Consider the following 23,939-nt stretch of genomic DNA (forward strand, 5'->3'; position numbering starts at 1 on the left):
GGGTCCACTGGAGTGGGAAGACAGAAAACACCCAGGAGACACCATTGTGCTGCTGTATTCACCATCCATGGCACCATCTACCTCTCAATTTCTTTTATGTGAGACGATAAAACCCCTGCTGCAGTAGCCACTTTTAGGTAAATATTCTATTACTTGCAACTGAAAGCACCTAAGCAAATGTAAAAATCCTAGGCTCCCTAGAAACTTTAACAACCCGGAATTTAGGAGTGTCTGGCAGGCAGATACAAATTTGCAGAGAAACCATGGGTCAAGCGGAGTTGTGGGCTGAAAACTCTGTCGATAAATGTAGAGAATGATGACTGGAAAGTCGAGTTTAGAGTAAGAGGCATCCAGTGCCTCTTGGTCAGTGATTCCTAATGGAAGGCTTTGGACCATTCTGTCTGAGTCACTTCTCTCCCTCTGAAAGAGATCTTCAAAAGCCAGCAGAAGAGATTTCTAGCTGAGGTTGGCTGTGGTCACCCAAGAAGAGACAGCACTTGCCAGCAACTCATTGGAAAAGACCCTCCATTTCTCATGCTCCCCTCTGCCCAGGCCCTCATTCATTCACAGAAGGACTCCCCCATTCCTAACGCTGCAGGCCTTGAAGAGTTTAAAGACTAGGGAAGAAAGAGAACTGGTTGTGATAATATATGGTGATAAGCAACAGACTCGGAAGGGGCTCATGTGCTGAGCTGAGGAGTCTGAGCCCCCTCCCAGGAGAAGTAGGAGCCAGAGGTTTTAAAGCAGGAGGCCACATATCCAGCAAAACTTGTTAGCCCTCCCAGTCAAGCAATCTCATAGAAGACTGGTGTTCAATGAAACAAGAAGGGAGTCGAGGCAATGGGACTGTGTAGGGAAGGCGGTTGCAACACAGGCGAGCTCTTTCTACCTGGGACTGTGTAGGGAAGGCGGTTGCAACACAGGTGAGCTCTTTCTACCTGCTGGGTGTCCTGATATGAGGTGACACGTGATCACATCTCTCTGGGTCCCAGGTGAGTTCAGCCCTGCAAAGCCCAAGGTTGGTGACTGAATGGGAGAAGACAGGCTGCCTTCCAGCAATGCCAAGTTCATTCAAATTAAGATTCTGAGGCCATGTGCCAATTCCCAAGTGTGATATCAGCAAAATGACTATATTTAAGCACTAAGGGACAAATGCCCAGTAGCTAAAGCTACCCTCGGTTTACTCATTACTAAGTATATTTTCCCCTTGCCTCTTAAATCATTTTTATTTCCCCCATTTCCTTCTTCAACTCTTCACTGCAAACAATAACAATAGTAATAATAAAGATAAAAATTTAAAATGCGGTTACCAAACTCGACGCTGTGACAGATGTGAACTCTGGTGATTTTTGAGACTGCCGACCTAATTAGGTCATTTATGTGTGAAGAGCATCAAGGATAGAAGCCTCAATACCGTGGCACACCCCAGTAATGGAGCCATTCAGAAGCAACACGCCTGAGCTACGCTGATGAGCGCAAAGGAAACCATTGCCCACTAAATGCAGAGGCACCGCTTTATCCACATGCGCATTATTTTGCTATCAGCTCTGGCTGCCACTCCCCTCTTCCCCACTGCCGAGGTGCTTTGGGGATCTCCACGCTTACCTGCTCTGCGTGTCCGGGCGATGGCCCATGCAGGTGAGGGTGGCTGACGTCTGAGTGCTGCCATTATCAATTTCCTCCTGGACTGCCCATTGGTCCTCACTGCTGACTCTCACTGCCATTATCTTCACACCTGCTGCCGCCTTAATTCTGTGGGGTGGGAAAACAATGATACTATATATAATAAAACCATTTTAGTTTGAGACAGGTAATAAAATATGGCACTAGAGCAGATCACCGGGAAAGTATGTGTGACGTCGCCCCCTTCCTCTGGGAGATGTGGGGAAGAGTGGTGGCAAGTGACTTTCCTTTCAAAACTAAGTGTCTTGTAACTTTTACAAGTGCCTGGAAGTAGGAACCCCAGCTTTTGCCATGTGCGTTAATTTTCTGTTTAATCAGTGTGCTGGGAACTAGATCACTTGCTGCTCCAGGGATCCCAGCAAGATGCAAATGAGATAGATGCCTCGGGGCAGGAGAGATGGATCTGCAAGGCCCGTTCTTCACCTGGAGATGGAGAAGAGTCTTTAAGATGCGGGGTGGGCTGTACAAGGCCAGAAGATTGCACAGCCCAGGGGCTGGAAGAGGAGGCCATCGCACTGGGCACTCTGGGAGCAGGAATGGACAGGAGCACCCAGTCCTCAGGTGTTTGAAGAACAAACGTGGCATTCAGGCAGGATAATGGGACCAGGTGCTGCCTGGCACAATGTGCACAGAACACAGTTCCACCAGGAAGAATCAAAGACCCAAGTGTGTTGCCATTGAGAAAAGGCCAAGGAGAGTTCACAGTCTGGGTTTCTTTCTTTTTGTACACTGCTCCTGAAATGATCCTCACGTAGCTACTAACCAGAAAACGTGTCCTCGATAACAGTGGGGAGTCCATGGACAACCTCCATGTTCTCCCAGGGCAACCTGGGGGCTTGGCCCAATGCTGTGTATGCATCTGGAAGGTCAAGGATGAAGGCAGGCCGTGGGGTGCCCACTGCTTACTATGCCTTCACTGAACACAAGTATCACCACAAGGGCCTGCTGGGACTTCTGGGGATGTGAACTAATGCTGTGAACTAATGCTGCAGAGGTCAGTGCATGCTGGGCTGGGAAGGTGACCAGCTCCCTTCTGCTTCCCAGAAGCCTGTGGACCCACAAGAAAGGCCCCAGTGAGACCCTGGGCACCCTCTCCCATGAACGAAAAAGGGATACCAAAGGCAGCCAAATATTATATGGAGGAGTTAGAGGAGTGTCAGCAAAGACAGGTGCATGAAGCCAGACATCGCAGCACCACCAAGAAATGATTGATGGGAAGCAAAGATTTCCTCCAAGATTAATTAATCAAATCCACACATAGCAGCAGGTCTAGAACACTATTTAAAACCAAGTGAATGAAAGTGAAAAGACAACCTACAGAATGGGAGAAAATATATGCAAACTGTCTATGATAAGGGCCTAGCATTCAGCGTACTCCTACAAAATCACAACAAAAGCAAGTAACATAATGAAAAACTTGGCAAAGGTCTTGACTAGACATTTCTCCAAAGTTATATAATTGGCCAATAAACACATGAAAATATCCTCAACAACATCATTAGTCATCAGGGAAATGCAAATCAAAACCACAATGACATACCAATTTATACCCATTGGGATGGCTACAATAAAAAAGACAGATACTAAGTGCTGGTGAGGATGTAGAGACATTGGAACCCTCATACACTGCTCTTGGGAACGTAAAATGGTACAACCACTGTGGAAAACAGTTTTCCAGTTTCTCCAAAAGTTAAACATAGAATTACCATATGGCCTAGCAATTCCACTCCTAGGTATAGACCTAAATAAATTGAAAACAGGCACTCAAACAAACACTTGTAGACTCATGTTCACAGCAGCACTGTGGGCAATACCTAAAAGACTGAAACAACTCAATGCTCATCTATGATGGATGGATAAATAAAATGTGGTCTATCCATATGATGGAATATTATTCAGCCATAAAAAGAGATGAAGTTCTGACACGTGCTATGTGATGAACCTCGATAACGTGATCCTGAGTGAAAGAAGCCAGACACAAAAGGCCACATAGTAAATGACTGCATTCAGATGAAACATACAGAAAGTAAATCCATAGACAGAAAGCAGACTGGTGGTTTCCAGGGACTGGGGAAAAGTGAGGCCGGGGGAAATAGGGAGTAGCTGCCTACCTAATGGGTACCCAGTTTCCTTCTGGGATGATGACAGTGTTTTGGAAGTAAACAAAGATGGTGGTCCAACAGCACTGTGAATGTATTAAATGCCAGTGAAATGGCTAATTTTATGTGATGTAAATTTTACCTCAATACAAAAAAGAAAATGGGGGGAAAAAACCACAGGTGAAAAATGACCCCTCCCAGGAATGACTGAAACTTTAAAAAAACAGAATGTATCAAAATCAAATCAAGGCCGGGCGTGGTGGCTCACGCCTGTAATCCCAGCACTTTGGGAGGCCGAGGCGGGTGGATCATGAGGTCAGGAGATTCAGACCATCCTGGCTAACACGGTGAAACCCCGTCTCTACTAAAATACAAAAAAATTAGCTGGGCGTGGTGGCGGGCACCTGTAGTCCCAGCTACTCAGGAGGCTGAGGCAGGAGAATGGCGTGAACCCGGGAGGTGGAGCTTGCAGTGAGCCGAGATGGCGCCACTGCACTCCAGCCTGGGAGACACAGTGAGACTCCTTCTCAAAAAAAAAAAAATCAAATCAAAACACCTGTGAGGCCCAAGGAAGGCGGCCTCACATGGCAGAATTCAAGCAGGAGAGAGATTCTCAAACCTGAGGAAAGCCCCAACTTTACCCCCCACCGTAAGGAACCTTGAGGGTAGAATTAGGGGGTTCAAGTGTCTGCATATCTCATTGAAGAAAATGAAATGTTTCTGCCTCCCTTTCTCCCCTTCCTATAGGTCTTTACACAGCCTCTAAGACATCCTTCCGCTTGCTCCTGCACACGCCAAAAAGTCACTGCAATGCCTGCAATTCCCGGAGACTCAGATGCCATGCCTTGCCTTGACTTGATCATTCTTCTGCTGAATTCTGGGGCCCAAATCTGCTACTTACAAAGCTTTCTTTCTTGCTGTCATGATGTTCCAGGAATTAATTTATGCAAACCACAAATAGAGGCACCCTGTTCTGTCCCTGCCCCCAGCCTTCCCATCTTGTTGCCAAAGGGGCAACTGCAGAGAATGTTCCAGAGTCGTATCTAGAGAAACAGAGTCCCTTCCGCTGTCCACACACCGCCTCCTTCCTATCGGTACTTGCTACCATAATAGCTTTTCTCACTCTCCCACAGAGTTCTTTCACCAAGCAGCCGTGCGGCCAGGCCTGTCACCATTGTCCTCAACGCCCATGAACAAATCAGACCCTCCCACCCGATAGCACATGACCGGCTGAAGGTCACACAGCTGGTTCTGGCAGAGCCAGGATTCGAAACCAGATCCCCTCACTCCAAATCCCACTCCTTTCTCTCATGCACCGGTCCATTAACAGAAGATTTCTTTTATGACCCACATTGCATCATTTATTGCCTGACAAATGCCTCAATAGTTAAGTCTGGAGACAATAATGTCTCACATTTTAGCTCCTTAATTGAGCCCTCATTGCAGGCCCTTCTCCCTTCAGTCTTGGGGATACAACACGTACTCACTCAAGGATCTTCCGTGAGATTTTTGTTCCTTCTTTTATTCTGACCCAGAACTAAGACACAGGTCCCCTCGTCCTCAGGGACTTCTTCACTCATCAGCTCTGAGCTGATTCGTGGGATTCCGTGCACAGTGCTTCTTCCACTGGGCTTCTGGCTCTGGTTTATCCCGACAGAGACTCTCACAGTGGGCCAACTCTTCCTCAGAGTCTGGAAGCAGAGGGTCCAGTGCGGGGAGACAGTCCAAGTCTTTCACAGAGCATTTTCTAGCATGGGGGGGGGGCCCTGGCAGGGGCTGAGGAAACACAGTGCTTGCCATTAATTTGTACTCACTGGTCCTTAACAGGTCCAGGGGACCCGAGGAAGTCAGGGAGGCAGGACTTGGGAAAAGTTGACCATTGCCTGATAAGAGTGTCTTTGTTTACCTGGGGCCTTGGTAAAAAAAAAAAAAAGCTCTAGACGCCAAGCTTGGGTGAGCTCCCCCAGTCGGCAGCACTCTGTGCCTGTTGTTGAACATCAGCTCTGGGAGAAGCGGATGCTGTCCACATGACTCCACTGGGGAAGGTCTGCTGGGAGCGCGCCCCGGCCCTCTACTGGATCCTACTCTGTGCGCCTCTTCCCTGGGCTGAACTTAGTTTGTATCCTTTCACTAGAATAAACAATATTTATAAGTACAACAGCTTTTCTGAGTTCTTTGAGTCCTTTTAGAAAATTATTGAACCTGAGGGTGGTCTTGGGGACCCTCCAGACCTGCAGATGGCATCAGAAGTGAGGGTGGTCTTGGGGACCCTCCAGACCTGCAGATGGCATCAGAAGTGAGGGTGGTCTTGAGACCTTCCCAGCTTTTCAGTGGGCGGGTCAAGTCTTTCACTGTCTGCCATGGGCGGGGGCTGGAGAAGGAAGCGTGCAATTAGAACTCATGCCATCAAGGCTGTGAACTATTTTTGTACCCCATATCATGCACCCAGTCCTCCAATGTTTAAAGAGGATTTCTTGACTTTCAGGTATTACGCATGAAGTGCTTGGAAATGCAAAAAGGAGCATGGCTCAGTTCAGACCAGTGAGTCTCAGATGGTTTTGGCCACAGACTGAGACTGTAGCTCACCTTCCCCAGTACCCATTTCACAGTAGAAAAAGAACTTGGTCACAAACGCTGAAATGTCTCGGGCCCCTTCTTGAAGCCAGGCACTGTCCGCCACCTTGCACTGCTAACACACGGACGCCTCGTGCAACCCCGTGGGGGCAGTATCGCTTACGCTTCCATTTTCCACATGAGGAAACTTGATGAGCGTCACTAGACAGGCAAATTGTGTGGGTACGACCGGGGGAGGGAAGTTTTGCATTCTGCTTTAGCCAGAGGAGATAAAGAAAATTCCTGTTTGGACAGTAAAAGGTACTCACAGTCTACTGGAAGTTCACTAGCAAAAAGATCTAGTTAAGCACGTCTGCTAACGTTTGAGTTAACCAAACAGCCCACAATGGAAGGACTTAGTTCCTTATTAGTTCAGGAAACTGAAATCTGAACTAATAAATATTCCAAAAAAACTAAGGAAAGCTACAATTTGAATTCACAACCATCTGAAGACAATACTACCAAATGCCTTGGTGATAATAAACTGTCCTGTCCAAACTCTGGCAGCTGCAAGATGCCAGCAGCCATGTGCATCCTAGCGCCGCTCAGGAATATTTGTGGATTATAATAGCTGAGCTTTACTGAGGCCACTCCCCTGAGCCAGACACTGTCCCAGGGGCTTTGCATAAATTTTCTCGTGCTTTACCTGTATCAACATATTTAATCCTCTTTACGGCACTATGAGTAGGTCTCATTATCCTAGATTTACAAATGCGAAATCTGTGGCACTAAACAATTAAGGAACAGGAACAAAATCAGAAGGCGAGTCATTGTGGAGGCAGGATGGAGTGCAGGGGTCCTCATTTCTGAGCCTGCCCTTCTGGCCTCTATACCTGACCAGCCCAGCACAGGTGTTCACAACAGCCTGCCAGGTTCAGGTCCTGGCTCTGCCATTGACTCCTGCTGCAATACAGAGACTCCTCCTCTCTCAAATGATGAAAAAATAAGTGTCTGTAGGGGGTTGAATAGTGTCCCCCAGGGATTCATATCCACCCAGAACCTCACAACGTGACCTTATTGAGTCACAGGGTCTTCACTGATGTAATTACTTAGGAATCTCAAGATGAGACCATCCTGGATTTAGGGTGGGCTATAAATCCAATGAGTGGTGTCTTTATAAGAGACAGACAGGGAACCTAAGAAGGCAGCGATGTGAAGTCAAAGAGAGAGAGAGAGAGAGAGAGAGAGAGAGAGAGAGAGAGAGAGACTGGAGTTATGCTTCTATAGGCCAAGGAACATGAAGGACCGCCAGCAAAAACCAGAAGGTAGGAGAAAAGCATGAGAAGGTTTCTCAACCCTATGGACATATTGATTTGGGACTCTTGGCCTCCTAGAACTGCAAGAGAATAAATTTCTGCTGTTTTACGCTGTCGCGTTTGTGGCCATTTGCTGTGGCAGCCCCAGGAAGCTAACACAGTGGCCATCTCATGAGGCTGCTGCAAGGGTTCAGTGAGCGAATACAATATAAAGTGCTGGCACAGATGGAGTGCTACAGGCATGTTTACTACCATTACGTTACGCTGTATCTGTGAATCAAAGAAGGGAGTGAGACAGTCTGTCTAGGAAAACAGTGGCTTACATACAAACAAAATAAACTGACAAAATAAAATAAATAAATTCTGATATATTTGCTTTGGAGTGAAACACTGGGCATTCCTCCCTCCCTAGCAGAGCCGGATACACCCAGGAATGAATGTCAGGATGGTGATGGAGAGAGAAGGATTAGGAGCAAGACTCCCAGATTTTAATTCCAGCTGCAAGACAGACTAGCTGTGAGGCCTTGGATAGCCACTGAACTTCTGTGACTCAGTTTCCTTATCTGTAAAATGTGGATAATAACACTGTCTACCTATAGTGTTGTTATTATGAAGATTAAGTGAATGGCTGTATATTAAGTGCTTAGAAGAACACCTGGAACAAACAAGTGGATCAGCGTTAGCTATTATTAATTTCCTAACAATATGCTACTACCATATGGTCTCCAGAGATCAGACACACAAGCATCTAAGCCTCCTCCCTTATGAGATGTCCTTTGGAACTACCCTAAGTCTCCAGCCAGGATTCTAAACACTTCTTCTCCAGATACGATTTCCTGATCCTACTCCTCTTCCTTAGCAGAAAATTCCTCTAACATCCCTAGGCAAGGCAAATGTCTCCATTTGCCACAGTAGATCCATTTAATTCATAAGGGCTGCTCTAGAGAACACCAGTCCTCAATCGTTTGGGCCCAAAGGACATTGTTGTACACCTGACAAATTCTTGGACATGTCATGGCTGTCGCAATTGATTTTTAAAAATCCAGTTCTGGTGCATGTCCATGAAAATGTCCAGAGGCAGGGCCAAATTCAGATGCAACTCACTACAGAGGTTCAAGTGTTACCCCCAGTTCCATTAGGCACTGGACCCTGTTCAGCTCTCATGCATGTGGGCTTTGTTCACCAATAAACTATCTCTCATGGTCGCAGTGTTGCTGCAGCAGCTCCAGATCTCACATCCTCATCCACAGTAAAAAAGCAAAATTCTTTAACTTGGATGAAACATCCCGGAGACAGGTTTTCACTGGCCGAATTAAACTGAGTGCTCAATCTTGAGCCAATTATTATGGCATCTAGGGTAGAGGGACAATGCTCATGGGCTTAGCTGGTCAACAACTATCCCTGCACTAAGGGTGAAGTTAACCCCCTCCTAATCACATGGGAGAGATTAGCAAGGAGTGGCTTCTGAAAGGAAATTCAAGTCACAACAGAACAAATGAATGCTGGGTATCAAAAACACAAACCTAAAACCAAACTACTGACACCTGCCTCTCTCTTAAACACAAGTTATACAATTGTTTCTAAATCCCAGTCCTTAGTCCAAATCCTTCCTAATTTTAGATTATCTTTGTTAGAACAATTTAAGCCCAGGAACATCTATGTCTTGAATATTCATTAAGTTTGTTTTAGAGAAATATCTTTAGGCTTGGTGATATTCTTAGTACTTGTTATTTTAAAACTACAATATCTAAAACTACGTGGAAAAGATAAATGGTCTCGCCACTGTAATGAGTTTGCGGGATTTGGGCACTGAGCATGGAAAAATGTATGACCACAAGGTGGCAGTAGCACACAACGAGTTTTGTTTGGGCACCGCTTTGACAGGTTTACATGAAAGGAGCCCCTCACAGCATGAGACTGTCCAAAGGATGTGGCATGAGGGGCCACCAGCCAGAGGGCAGGAGGGAAAGGGAACTCTGAAAGGAGAGGAGGATTCAAGACAGGGGCTCACATGTCTAGATAATGTCAGTCAGCAGCCCAGTGGGGAGTCTCTGGGTCAGAGAGCTCTAAAGGCCAGTTGCAGTTTGAGTTCTTTTAGAGCTAAAAGGTTTATCTTATTGACAACTAACAGACATTGGACTCAGTTTTGCAGGGTATGCAAAACAGGCAGGCTCCAAATGTCTAAAAATCTGTTTATTTGGGCTATGTTTAAAACAATTGGATGTGTAAAAATATGAGTTTGGTGCCAGCAGGCTTTTGAGCTAACAGGTCCCAGCCCACTGTGAAGAAACAAACAACACAGGGGCCAATGAGCAGGAACCATTTTCGTCTCACTTACATAATAACCACTTTCTGACATACAGAAAAAAAAAATTTATATGTGTATTTCCATAGGGTCTTCATTATACAAACATTTGCTGTATGAATCCGTGAAATTATGGGATTACATAGGGAAGGATAAATTGGCAGAACAAGAAACTACTCATCGATGACTGGACCCTTCCAGATGTCAGTCCCTTCCCACACATGGCCCTCAGATAACAGCAGCATCTACCCCACCCACTACTTCAACATCTCTACCATCTTGATTGGTCAGATTCTGCTAACTGCCAACTACAAATACAATGCAAAAGCAATGCAAATCCATTGCAAAGTGAAACTGCAATTCTTGTAATAGTAGAGGATGGACAAATGCATGCAAAGCTATTGACAAAGAGAATGAAGCCAGGGTCTACAATCATCCCTCAAGATATATTTACCGGCCAGGCATGGTAGCTCATGCCTGTAATCCCAACACTTCGAAAGGCCAAGGTGGGCCTGAGATCACCTGAGGTAAGGAGTTCGAGACCAGCCTGGCTAACATGGCGAAACCCTGTCTCTACCAAAAATACAAAAATTAGCCGGGGGTGGTGGTGGGTGCCTGTAATCCCACCTACTCCGGAGGCTGAGGCAGGAGAATTGCTTGAACCCGGGTGGCGGAGGTTGCAGTGGGCCAAGATCATACCACTGCACTCCAGCCTGGGTGACAGAGCAAGACTCCATCATAGATATAGATAGCAAACAAGTGAAGAGGAGAAAAAGCAACGAGGACAATGGGTGCTTCAGAAGACAGCAGATTCAGTACCCGAGTGTCGTGAAGCTCTTGGGGAAACTGGGGAAGCCCTCGAATATTTCCGCTAAATGCATCCTTTTTGTGATCCTACTGGCAATGTCAAACATGAAATGAAGACTACAATATTGTACACTTATAGAAAACTGGAAAAAATAATGACAAATTACCAACATGCACTCTTGGTTCAAAGTGCACAGATTGGGAATTGCCAACCCCAAATTTTGTTTAAGATAAGATAAAACAAACTTTTATTATAATCTTTATTTCATTTCTCAAGGAAGAAAAAAATATCCCAATGAAGTTTTTTGTCACTATTTTCTATGAAATTTTGGTTCCCCTTTTAGTCAATTAATTTTAATTAGCCAAAATACTAAAAGAAAATTTCTCCATCACACCCTTCTAGCTTTGAATTGCAATGCTCCCAAAAATGTATATTTTATGTGTGTGAAAATATGCTAATATTATATGTTGGTGGGGAACAGAACACTGGCTTCCCCGTGGTTCCTAAAACAGCACATTCCTTCTCATCTCTAAACCTTTCCACTTGCCATTCCCTCTGCCTGGAAGCCTCTCCCACAGACACCACCGTGACTCATTCCCTAATCTCCTTGAGATCTGGACAAATGTCACCTCTCAGTGAAACTTTCCTAGACCACCCAGTCTAAAATGGCAAATCCCTCTTATCCTCAACAACTTCTATCCCTGGTTTCCTGCTTTATTTTTTCTCCTTAGCACTAAACCGTACACAACGTACACTTTGCTTCCCTTGTTTATTATCTTCTCTCGCACTAGATATAAGCCCAAGGAGAACAAAGATTCTGCAGTTTCTGTTTCCTGTATTATCCATAGTGCTGAGAACCATGCCTGGCAAATGGGAGGAGCTTAATCAATATTGCTCAAATGAAGGGTCTTTATCTAAGGTGTCATCCATCTCTGGATGTCCCATGAATATGAGACTTCAAGGGCTGAAGATGCTCAGTAAGAGACATCACCAAAAAATTCCAAGGGCAGGGGAAGGGGTGAAGGCATCAGAACCCTGTGGACCAGAGGCTCTCAAACTTTCAAGCGTATCAGAATCACCTGTGCCACCTCTAGAAACTGAGATGCTATAGGTCTGGTGGGGCAGGACCCATAGTGCTGTGTTTTTAAACAAGTTACCCTTCTGATGCAGGGGGTCCTCAGAACACTCTGTGGGCAATACTGTTTGGGACACACCTCAGACATCACGTTCTCTCAAGCAGAGTCATGTAAAAGAGATTCAACACCCTTTCTGAGATAAGCCCAGCCCTGAGGCACAGGAGCATTTTGAGGGTGTGGTTAAGGAAAACTGTAAAGATACTTTTAATTGGGGTTCTCCCACCAAACCACTTTCCCTGTGATAAATTAACCAAAGAGAGAGAAGCTTGCATCTCCCACTAAGCACCTGGAGGCTGGCAACGCCAGACTCTGCTGAGAGCTCCTTTCAAGCAAAGATTTAAACTTGAACAGGTTACAGGGCAGGGAAAGGAGAGTCCAAGGGATCCAGAGGGCAGGAGCCTGGCCTGCCAAGATGACCACAGAGCAGGTGGGATCTCCAGTCTTGCATGCTCCTGTCCAGGGGGCTGGAAACCCAGATATTTTGGGCCTGTGAGTCAGAACAGGAGCCATCTTGATGGACAAACAGACAACTGGTGCTGGAAAAGCACAACCACCAGAGAGAAGTGCTGGAAATCGTGAAAATCAGCTACGAGAACAGGACACTTGAAGGCGGATCTGCATGCCAGTGAGAACTTTCCCAGGAAACACGTGCTGATTTCTAGAAGCTATTGCTGCTCTCTCGTCTCATTGCTCAGTTTAATCTCTTGTCTAAGAAAGTAAAATACCAAATAACTTACATGTCTAACTTTGGACAAATCAGAAATTTCACATTTTTACAAGGAAAAGAATGGTTTTAGTTATTTCAGTGCTTCTACTACAACAGCTGCCTTGATTTCATGTGTTTGTTACCTTTTGAGAGATGGCTAGGTATCAGCAACTGGGAGAGGTGATTTGTAGTCAGTGGAGCCCATCAAAGCAAGAGAGAACTACAGATAAGAATAATCATTGCAGCTACAATTGTAGAAATGTCTGCTCCACCCCATCCAAGGCAGCTCTGAGTATGAAAACAGCAGTATGCAGGAAGCTCCATGTAGCCTGTGAAGCTGATCTGATCCTCAACCTGTTCACCTATGCCTCAATGAGACAGTCATTATGTTATTTCCCCCAACCAAATGATAGCTTCTACAATGCAATATTTTCTTCCTGGACTCCCGCTTCATAGATGCCTGGCCAGTCTCAAACCTCAACACCTTCCGCAGCCAATATAACAGAGTAAGTTTACCCCAAAGCTGCCTGTTGGATCTTTCCTGTTCTATGCTAACTGTATTAGTTTCCCAGAACTATTGTAACAAATTACCATAAACTGGTGACTCAAAACAAGAGAAACTTATGCTCTCACAGTTTCGGAGGCCAGAAGTCTGAAATCAAGGTGTTGGTAGGGTGGGTTCCTTCTAGAGTCTCTGAAAGGTAATCCATTCCATGTCTCTCCTATAGCCCATCCCTCAATACACACACACACACACACACACACACACAAACTTCCTTCTTCACATCTTCCATAGCAACAAGATAAGCAAGTCCAAAACTCTGCCTTGGCCCCAACTATCTAAACCTAGCAAAAAATGAGTGGACCCTGCCACTCTAAATAAGCATGTTTTACTTAGCCACTCATTTGGTGACAGTACATGCCATATGTATGTGTATATAAACTTTAGGATGATCTGCTATGATCCCCGGCTCCTGGTGATCACAGCTTTGTAAATCTGTTTCCCTTGGGTGTGGGTAGCTTTGTAAATCTGTTTCTCTTGGGTAAATCCTTGTAACTAATTAAATATGGCAAAGGCACTGGAATGTTGCTCCATGACCACATTAGGTTTATAAGACCATCTCACTAGCTGACTGACTCTAGAACTACGTTCTTGGGTGGCTTTGAAGAAACAGGCCGTCAGGTTAGAAGACCTATGTGACAATAACCTGGGGGAAGGGGGGCTTTAGGAACAGAGGGCAGCCTCCAGGTACCAGCCAGCAAAAATCCAGGGCCCTCAGCCATATCACAATGAGGAAATAAATTCTGCCAACAACTGAGTCAGCTTGAAGCAGATTCTTCACCAGTCAAGCCTCCAGATGAGAACACTGCCCAGACAATACCTGGGTTGCAGCCTGTGAGATCCAAAGCCGAGGACCCAGCTGAGTCATGCCTGGACTCTCAACCCACAGAAACTAAGAGATAATAAATGGGTGATGTTTTAAGCCTTTAAGTTTGTGGTAATTTTGCTATTCACCAATAGATAACAATTAGACCATGTCTTAAAACTTTCAATTTGATAGCCAATAACTAACGAAGCATCAGACAATTTCACATAAAAACCCAGATTTCTGACTTCACTGAAACTTGACCACACTGAACTTGCATTCCTGTCTAGTAACAATGGGCTTGAGCTGAGCAGCAGCTGCTCCGTCAGCCAAGGCCCACTCTCCAGTTACCACATCCCCCCCACCCTCAATCCTTATTGCCTCCCTGACACTGAGGCTGAGTGCTGGTTGCTACTAATTACTACGTTTACCCTATGCTTTTTCTCTGTATTGTCTTAGAAGGAAATGAAAAGACTTCTGTGTCTGTATCTATGTTAAATGTTTTCTCACATTGGTCTTCTTTGTTCATTTACGCTACCAGCCTGGTCCCTACAGGCAATGGTTTTCAATCGATGAGATACCACCCCCTAGAAGGTCCACATACAAAAATGAGTAGGGGTAGTTGGGATTTCCCAATAACTCAGGAAGCAGGTAAGGTGAGGCTACAAAGAACTGTCAATATTTAGAGGATTAGGGTTAGGGATGCTAAATGCCCTGCAGTGCACAGAAAAGTCTCATCCCACATCAAATGCCAATAGTTCTTCCATGGAGAACACTCTATGTAGACTTTTCAGTCCCTGTCTAGATAATGCCCGCCCCTGTCTGCTCCCAATACAAATGCCAATGATATATTTTCCAAGCAAACTGGACCCTAAGCTGAACTGCTGATGCTCCCTAACTGTTCTGTCCTTGTCCCTGTGTGGGGCACACTCTTATTTTTTTTCAGTGCACGTAGACAGAACAGGAAGCAACTTTCCCACAAACGCTGGGTATTCTGTGTCACCGTCACGAAATCAACACCTGCCACAATTTCAGGTCCATTATTATCCCACTATCAGGAATGTGCTTTATTCATCCACTTCACTTCTCTTCATAGCCCCAAGCATTGGTGCCCCAAGCATTGGTTCATACCAAGAAAATCAATCCTCCTTCAGATCACATCTAAATTCTGATATGACAGAGGTTCCCCAATGCAAAAAGTCTTCTCTTCTGTCATTCTCAACCATGGACTCTGGTTCTTATGCTCCACACAATAAGTTAATGACAATGTGCATCTCTCTCACAGCAAAATCATTAAATACACAAATATATACACACCATGACCAAGACTTGGCAGGAGGCAGGGAAGCTGATATTTTCTCAGGGCCCAATAAAGGGTTTCTCATGATTCAATTAGTAGGGTAATAGTGTTTCATGGGAACCTGGGATTTGTAAACGTAGAGTAATTAAGAACTAAAAATGCTTTAGAAATGAAAAGGATTTGGAAAGAAGATTGCGTCTCAGGGCTTTGGGATTCAAATATGTCTGGGAGGCATTCCATTTACTTTAAGGTCTATTTGCCAAGTATCTGCTACCTGTCAGGTGTTAACCTACTGTGTGCAAAAGAAACAGGCAGTCCTAAGAGACACACAGATAGAACAGTGAAGCTGGCTGGGCGCAGTGACTCACGTCTCTAATCCCAGCACTTCGGGAGGCCGAGGCGGGCAGATCATGAGGTCAGGAGATCAAGACCATCGTGGCCAACATGATGAAACTGCATCTCTACTAAAATACAAAAAATTAGTGGGGCCTGGTGGCAGGTGCCCATAGTCCCAGCTATTCAGGAGGCTGAGGCAGGGGAATTGCTTGAACCTGGGAGGGGGAGATTACAGTGAGCCGAGATCGTGCCACTGCACTCCAGCCTGGGTGACAGATCAAGACTCCATCTCAAAAAAAAAAAAAAAGAACAGTGAAGTTAAGACCACTGTAGACATAATTTCTACAACAGTGACGTTAAAGCTATATGTCTGCCTTGAATTCTAGATTCTAGCTGTGTGAATGTGGAAAAGTCATGTAACCTCTTTGTGCCTCTATTTCCTCACCTGTAAAATTGGACATATTAGTGACAGTACTGGCCAGGTGCGGTGGCTCTCATGCCTGTAATCCCAGCACTTTGGGAGGGCAAGGCAGGTGGATCACTTGCACCCAAGAGTTTGAGACAAGCCTGGGAAACATAGCAAGATCCCATCTCCAGAAGAAGTATGAAAATTAGCCAAGTGTGGTGGCACATGCCTGCAGTCCCAGCTACCTCAGGGAGGTTGAGGTGGCAGGATCACCTGAGCCCAGGAGGTCAAGGCTGCAGTGAGCCATGATCTCACTACTGCACTCCAGCCTGGTGGACAAAGCAAGATCCCACTTCAAAAACAACCAACCAAACAAACAAACAAATAATAGTACCTACTTCACAGTGTCACTGCAAGGATTAAATGGAGACAGCATATACAAAGTGTTTAAAACAGAGCCTGGCATATAATTAGTACTATACAGTGTTCACAATGACAATGTGGGTGACAAGAGTGTCCAAGTGCTGTCCCCTTCATAAACCAGCCCAGACTGAAATGCTGACATCCAACAGAATCACTCTTTGGTGCTAAAATGCTTCAGGGGAAGACTGAAAACTAGAGAAAAACTACTATGAGAATCATCCAACCAACTTCCAACCCTGGTTGTCCCACACACACAAGACCAGGAAGATTAATGGAATCGCCCAGCATCCAGCCCCTACTCCTACACAGCGCTTGTATTTCCCATTGAGGAGCCACCCTCAGGCTCAGTCCAGGTAGTTTAGGTTGTGCTGCCTCCACTGTTGGCTTCAGGGATTGGTAGGTATGTGACCAAGCAAAGCATTGTGTCCTCCTGACAGAGTGATTGGTCCAAGGAGGAACCATATGACCCAACCAAGCCAATCAGACTTTCCCATTCCCTGGCCACAGCTGATGGGCTCACAAGTAGACATGTGACTCAGGATTTGCCAGGGATTGTTGATTCCAGCTGTCTGTCCACTAAGCAATAAGCACTGTAAGAGTCCACCACCTGCCTGAGAATAAAACCAGCAGAGAAATGCAGAGGCAATTAATGGAATAAGCTTGCTTTCTGGCCACTCCATCTCGATGTCTGGATCCAACCAGACCTGAGGCTCTCTTTGAACTTTTCAATTACATGAGCCAGGAAATTACCCTTAAGCCACTTTGAGCTGGGTGTCTTCTATTTGCAATCAAAAGTTCACTGACAAAAAACAATCAGGCTCTGACATTTCTACCACTCCGAGGACCAGATAAAACCCTCTCAAAGTTCACAGAAGATACACACATAACTTTACTCTCTGTAATCCAAGGACAAGAGAACAGATGGTGGAAGGATGTTCAATATTTCAACTGCCCTTGTGAGCACAGAGAGCAAATATTAAATAAATGGAATTTATGGAAATAATCAGAGATCCTCTCTTGTCATATCCATCACTTCGGTAATAAATATTAACTTTAAAAGCTAAGATACAAAAATTCAATTCATAACTCAAAAATAACCTGACCTTTTATTGAATTAAACTCATTTTCTGTCAAACCTGCTATTTGTAAAGTGTTTGGTTATATGAACTTTCAGGTGGCTAATAATCATTTCATCACAGTAATTTAAAGCATTTTGTCAGCCATAATGAATTTTTCCCCTCTTCCTCTCCAACCCAGACACACTCAAGGGTTCACCCTGATGTAATGGATATTTCCTGTTCATGAAGACTTCTCAACTAACCTGTGTCCTCACAGCTACCAAGAAACACACAGGCACACACATGCACATATACATACATCCATTTTCACAGCTTTATTTGCCACTTAAATTTTTTTTTCTTAAAATTTAGACTCAGTGGGTACAGGTACTTGTGCAGGTTTGTTACATGGGTACATTGCATAATGGTGAGGTTTGGGCTTCCAGTGTGCACATCACTCAAATAGTGAACATTATACCCAATAGATAACTTTTCAACCCTCATCCCCCTTCCAACCTTCCCACTCCTGGAGTCTCCAGTGTCTGTTATTTCCATTTTTACATCCATGTGATCCACTGTAGCTCCCACATGGAAGTGAGAACATATGGTATTTGATTTTCTGTTTCTGGGTTACTTCACTTAGGATAATGGCCTCCATATTATGATGATCCCCAAACTTATTTTTACAGCACAGAACTTTCTTCCAAGTCCCAGATTCATAGTCAAATGAATACCTGAAATCATCTCTTAGAAGTTGCAAGGAAAATCAGACTTACTTTGTCCAAAAACTGAACTCAAGATATCAACCCACCCACCATAAAACAAAACTACCTACTTCTCTTGTCCCCCTTGAGAAAGGACCACCAACATCAAAGTACTCAAGCCACAAACCTGGGGATCAACCCTGTCGCCCCCTTGACACCCAAGTCAATCAACAAGTCCCGAATGTCTCTCCATGTCACTGCCATCATCCTCATATGTATCATGTGCAACCACTGCTACAAACCATGCAGCAACCAGGTCGTCTGCTCAAAATCCCAAGCTGTCACTGCCCACCTTAACGCTCTCCCCTAGTCACTTCCACTGTTAGAAGAAGTCCAGAATCCATCAAGCATGGACTCTGGAACCAGACTGCCTGGATTCAAATCCTGGCTCTACTGTTTATCAGATGGGCAAGTTACTTAACCTCTCTGAGCCTCAGTTTCCTCATCCGTAAAATGAAATCACAGTAGCCACCTCACTGATGTCCTCTGAGAATTGAATTTTAAGCACTTAGTGGGTGCTGTTTGAATTATCTCTGTAGGCTTGTGGCTCCAGGCTTTCCTACTGGTCTTCCTCAGTTCCTGCCTGGCTATATGGGTTGTTCTCTGTTCGCCCCTCCAGATCCACTGTCCAGACTTTTCTGCCCTGCCCTGTACCATTAGAGGCTGACAGCTATGAACAGCATCACTCAGAGGCTCCCTCGTCCTCTCTCTGGCTTCCAGTTGGGTTCAACCAATAGGAGGGACAGCAGGAGATTAGACAGTGAGAAAAGAGAGGTTGAGATATTTCTATCCCCATCTTCTTCCTCCTGTGACAGTGGCTAGGTTTGTCCCCTGAAGTTCCTGCAGGAAGCACTGTTCCAAAACTTCTCCTCTCACTGTAATTAACCTCCCTGTCTCCGCCTCCTTGGGCCAGGGCCATCACTGTTTGCCACTGTTGCTTGTTCCTGGCTGGCTTCCTTGACTGTGCCTCCATCTTCATCAAAAGCCCCTTCATTAAGTTTTCTTTGAGGTGTGCCAGGCTGTTCCTGCCCGAACATGGGTGTTTGCATATACTGTTTGCTATGCCTGAAACCTTTATTCCTCACACCATCCCCCAGCCCTTTCACCCCCAATTATCTGGATAATCTTATCCATCTTTCAATTCTCATCTTAATAGATGCCTTCTCCAGAAAGCCTTCCCAGGTACACAAAACCAGGTTGTTTTTTTTCATGTATTGCATGTCTATTTTTCCTTCCTCGTATTTATCACACTGAATACTAAATAATCACCTGTGTAAGTTTTCATATACATTATTGTTGTCTCAAACAGTAAGACCCATAACAGCAGAAACGAGATATCTTGTTTGGTTTTTGTATCATTCCCGCTTCATACAATGCTTTGTACACACTCAATGCTCAATATGCACTTCTCAGATTAATCAAACAATCAAAACACCCAAAATGCAGCAGGTCCCTGTGATTGAAATGCCAGGCTTTATCCAATACAGAAAGAAACCAACAAACTGATATCAAAGGCAAAGCCGCTTTGGCTTCTCAACCTAAGGCACATGCTCCTGGAAGGTGCTTATGCCTCTCTCTTTTACTGACGTGGCCTCTAGTCGCAAATGGTCTCCAGTAAAACCTGGTGTTGGAGCCCATGTTGCAAATGTGGGCAGAGGCAGGTTAAGCAGAAGGGAAGCTGGCAGTGGATCACGGGCCCCCAGGGTTCAGCCTGATGTACCCTACCCTGTCAGGAGGAGCAGCACTAACAGTACCTCACATCCAACTGCCACTTGAATACTTGCCAAGTACTTTCACACCTATTGCGTCAGGTGTTCCTTATACAAGCCTGCGATACTGCGACAGAGAAATGATTCACACATCCACAATCACACAAGTGTGAGTGCAGAGCCAGGGCTGGCCTAGTGGTCCTGTGGTTATTGGTCCCAACCTGCAACTCCTCCCAGGAGGTGAGCTGGCCTCAGCCACGTGGGTTTTCTTGGTATGATCTTAGCTGTTGGTCACATGAAGTGCCCCAAACCTCCCTCTACTGAGGTCCCTTTGAAAGTACCCAAAAAGGCAGTGTAATGAAGGGGCTAAGAGCACAACTTCCAAACCCTGATGCTTGGGTTCAAAGCCAAGTGCTGCCACTTTCTACCTGTGTAGCCCAATGCTAGTTATTTTAGCCCCTTTAAGACCCAGTTTCCATGTCTGGAAAATGGAGATGACAGCACCCACTTGGATGGTAGCCTTGAGCATTAAGCAAGTGAATGTATTTCCATGACACACCACAGTGCCTGACCTGGCATATGGCAAGCGCTAAATACATATCTCCTATTCCAACCCATTTCTAACCCCACCAGCTAAATTGTCCCCACTAAACTAGCTTCCAGCCTTCAGGTAAGGTGGAAATCTTATTCCACTTTGCCCCTTGTCTCCCACCCCAGGGATGGAGAGGAAAGCATGTAGTAGGTATATTTCTCAGTCTATAAACTCAAAAAATATATTATTTTCTTTACTTTCTAAAATCCAAATTAATTTTGATTCTCAGTCCCATGTGGCCAGGCTGGTTTTAAAAATAAAACTCAGGCCAGGCGCAGTGGCTGATGCCTATAATTCCCACACTTCGGGAGGCCAAGACAAGCAGATGCCTTGAGCTCAGGAGCTGGGAGACCAGCCTAGGCAACACAGAGAAACCCTAGCTCTACAAAAAAAAAAAAAAAAAAAATTTAAGGCCGGTGCGCAGTGGCTCAAGTCTGTAATCCCAGCACTTGGGAGGCCGAGATGGGCGGATCACGAGGTCAGGAGGATCAGAGACCATCCTGGCTAACACTGTGAAACCCCGTCTCCACTAAAAAAAAAAATACAAAAAATAGCCGGGCGAGGTGGCAGGTGCCTGTAGTCCCAGCACTCGGAGCTGAGGCAGGAGAATTGGCGTGAACCCGCGAGCGGAGCGCTGGGCAGTGGCTGAGATGCTGGACGGGACTGCGCTCCAGCAACCGTGTGTGACAGAGTTGAGCACTGATCTCATCTCAAAAAAAATTTTAGCTGGGTGTGGTGGTGTGTGCCTCGGGAGACTAAGGCAGGAGGACCAGATGATCCCAGGAGGTTGAGGATGCAGTGAGCTGAGATCACGTCACTGCACTCCAGCCTGGGCAACAGAGTGAAACTCTATCTCAAAAAAACTAATTAATTAATTTAATTTAATTTAACTGGATGGAATCCCTCCTGAGGTTCTGTACTCTCTTTTAGGGTTTTGGGGAGGTATAGTTGTGGGGTTCTGTGTAGTGACAAAGATGGGAAGGGAGAAGAATGCAAGCAGAACTTCCACTGTGCACCCACACAGACTGCCCCTGAAACATCCCACATGGTGGCTCCCATGGCCCCTTCAGGTCTGCAGGGGAGTTGGGTAGGGTCTCTGCTACTTTGCTGCCAGGCTTGGGGCTGGGAAACCTTTCAAAAGACTAACAATGTCCCATCAAGTCAGATCCATGGTAGTAACCTCAAGTGCCTCCAGTACCGGGCAAGTGACATAAAGGTGAGTAGCTGAGCAGGTAGAGGCTATGGAAAGCTGTTAACTAATACCCACAGGCCCCAATCTAAGGGCAAGTCTCTGTGAGTCACCTCTGCTTTCAACCTAAAAAAGAAGTGCCCTCTGCTAACAAGAGCTTCCATTTGCATAGCTCTATCCAGCAGGCAACATGCCTTGACATGAACTTAACTGCAGTTGACCTGCAGCCTGAGAGCACTCTGCGAAGGCATTCTCTGAGGAGTGTCTGCTCCTTCACCATCCCAACAATTCTCCTCCATGACCATTTTCTCCATTTACTCAGTCCAGGAACACAATCTCCTAACACCACTTTTGACACAGTAAAGTTCAATTGTTGATAGTGAGACACACACACACACGCTATTCTTTAGTAAATCTGTTTTAATCCTGCTGTGAAAAAAATAACTCTTCAGTGCAGACCCCAGAGTTGAAAAGGATAAAGAGGAATATGTTAGTTACCTCCTGCTGCATGACAAATCACTCCAAAACCCAGCTACCCCAAAACAATATTTTCATCTTAAAGTTTCAAGAATTCAAGAGCATTTTGCTGGATGGCTCTGACTCAGGTGGTTCTCTCTCTCTCTTGAGGTTTCAGTCATGGTGTGGGGCTGCAGTCATCTGAAGGCTTGATTGGGGCTGGAGGCTCCACCTCCAAGGTGACACATTCAAACGGCTATTGGCCTCAGTTCACCATGTGGCCCTCTCCTTAGATGCTACTTGAGCATCTTCACAACATGGCAGCCAGCTTCCTCCAGAATAAATGATCTGAGACAGAACAAGGAGAAAGATGCAATGCTTTCACATCTTGGTCTCAGATGTCACATAACCTCATGTCTGCTGTATTTTATGTGTTAGAAGTGACTCACCAAATCCAGCCCACATTCACAGAATGGAGAACTCAGCTTCACCTCATGAAGTGAGGACTATCAAAGAATTTATAGACATGTTTTAAGCCACTGCAAATGAAAAGGTTTTAGAGACTCATTTTGCCTGCTCTTGAATTTCACAGAAAAGGAATCACATGTCTCTATGGATCAACGTTAAGTTTACCAACATTAACCTAGCTATTGCATATAGCAGTCATTTGTTTTCTCCCTGCATGAATATACTGTGGCTTACTCATCCATTCTACTGTTGATGGACACTTGGGTTGTTCCAGTTTGGGGCCTTTATAAATAATGCCATTATAAGCATTTTGTGTGTGTCTTTTGATGAACACATTTGTGAATTGCTGTTGAATATTTAGCTAGGAGTGGAACTGCTGGGTCACGGATTTGTGTATGTTCCAAATGGTATTAGTTGCGAGGACAGTAGTAACCACGGAGAGGAGAGGAGTCCCTGGGAAGGAGCATATGGAGCTTATGAGGTGCTGGTCACATTCTGATTCTTGAACTGAGTGACGGTTACACAGGTTTGTTCATTTTGTAAAATGCATTGAGTTATGCAATTATAATCTGTGCATTTACTGTCTGTGGGTGTATGTCTATATAAAGTTTTCTTTAAACTTTTAAAATACTTGAAAAGCACCTATTATATACAAGATACCATAGGGCTATGAGATCAGGCCTCTTTGTACAAAGCTGCCCTACTTATGACAGCAGTGGCACTAAAAGACTGCCAATTTATCTAGAAGACACATTGGCCACATGTCCACAGGTCTGGCTTATAGCTGCTGCATGGAACTGATGGAACGCCATAATAACAACCAAAATGGCCACTAATATTTACTGAGTTCTTTCCAGTATCAGGCTGTGTTCTAGGCTCCATAGTATCTCTCTTAATTATCATAACAACTCCATCTTCAGTTTTAATGTTGAGGAAAGTGAGGAACAGAAAGTTTAGGTAACTTTCCCAAGATCACACAGCTAATAAGAGCCAGAGCCGGGATTCAAGCCCAGGAAGTGTGGTGGCTCTACGGCTATAAAAGAGAAAGCAGGAAGAGATATCTGTGATGAATTATGGAAGGATGGATGGAAGAAAGAAAGGAATGGAGGAAAGCAAAGGAAAGGATGAAAGGAAAGGGAAGGGGAGGGAAGCAGAAGGGCGGGGAGTGGAGGGGAGGAAGGGAGGGGAGTGGAGGAGGGCAGAGGAGGGGAAGGGGGTAGGGGGGAAGGGGAGGGGGAGGAAAGGAGCTGCAACTTCTCTGCCCA

General features: G+C 45.3%; 1 protein-coding gene across 1 annotated transcript in view; it reads right to left on the minus strand.

The window, feature by feature from the left end:
• Positions 1-23,939, minus strand: part of LOC108540461 (transmembrane protein 132B-like) — a gene marked incomplete at its 5' end in the record, with an annotated part of 373,298 nt that overhangs the window by 107,112 nt on the left and 242,247 nt on the right. The window contains one exon of the mRNA XM_017889540.1: positions 1,606-1,752. Within this exon, the coding sequence (XP_017745029.1) occupies positions 1,606-1,752 (147 nt within the window). The remainder of the gene's footprint in view (positions 1-1,605; positions 1,753-23,939) is intronic.

This window comes from Rhinopithecus bieti, unplaced genomic scaffold, assembly GCF_001698545.2.
Source record: "Rhinopithecus bieti isolate Rb0 unplaced genomic scaffold, ASM169854v2 scaffold_574, whole genome shotgun sequence".
In the NCBI taxonomy this organism is placed as follows: domain Eukaryota; kingdom Metazoa; phylum Chordata; class Mammalia; order Primates; family Cercopithecidae; genus Rhinopithecus; species Rhinopithecus bieti.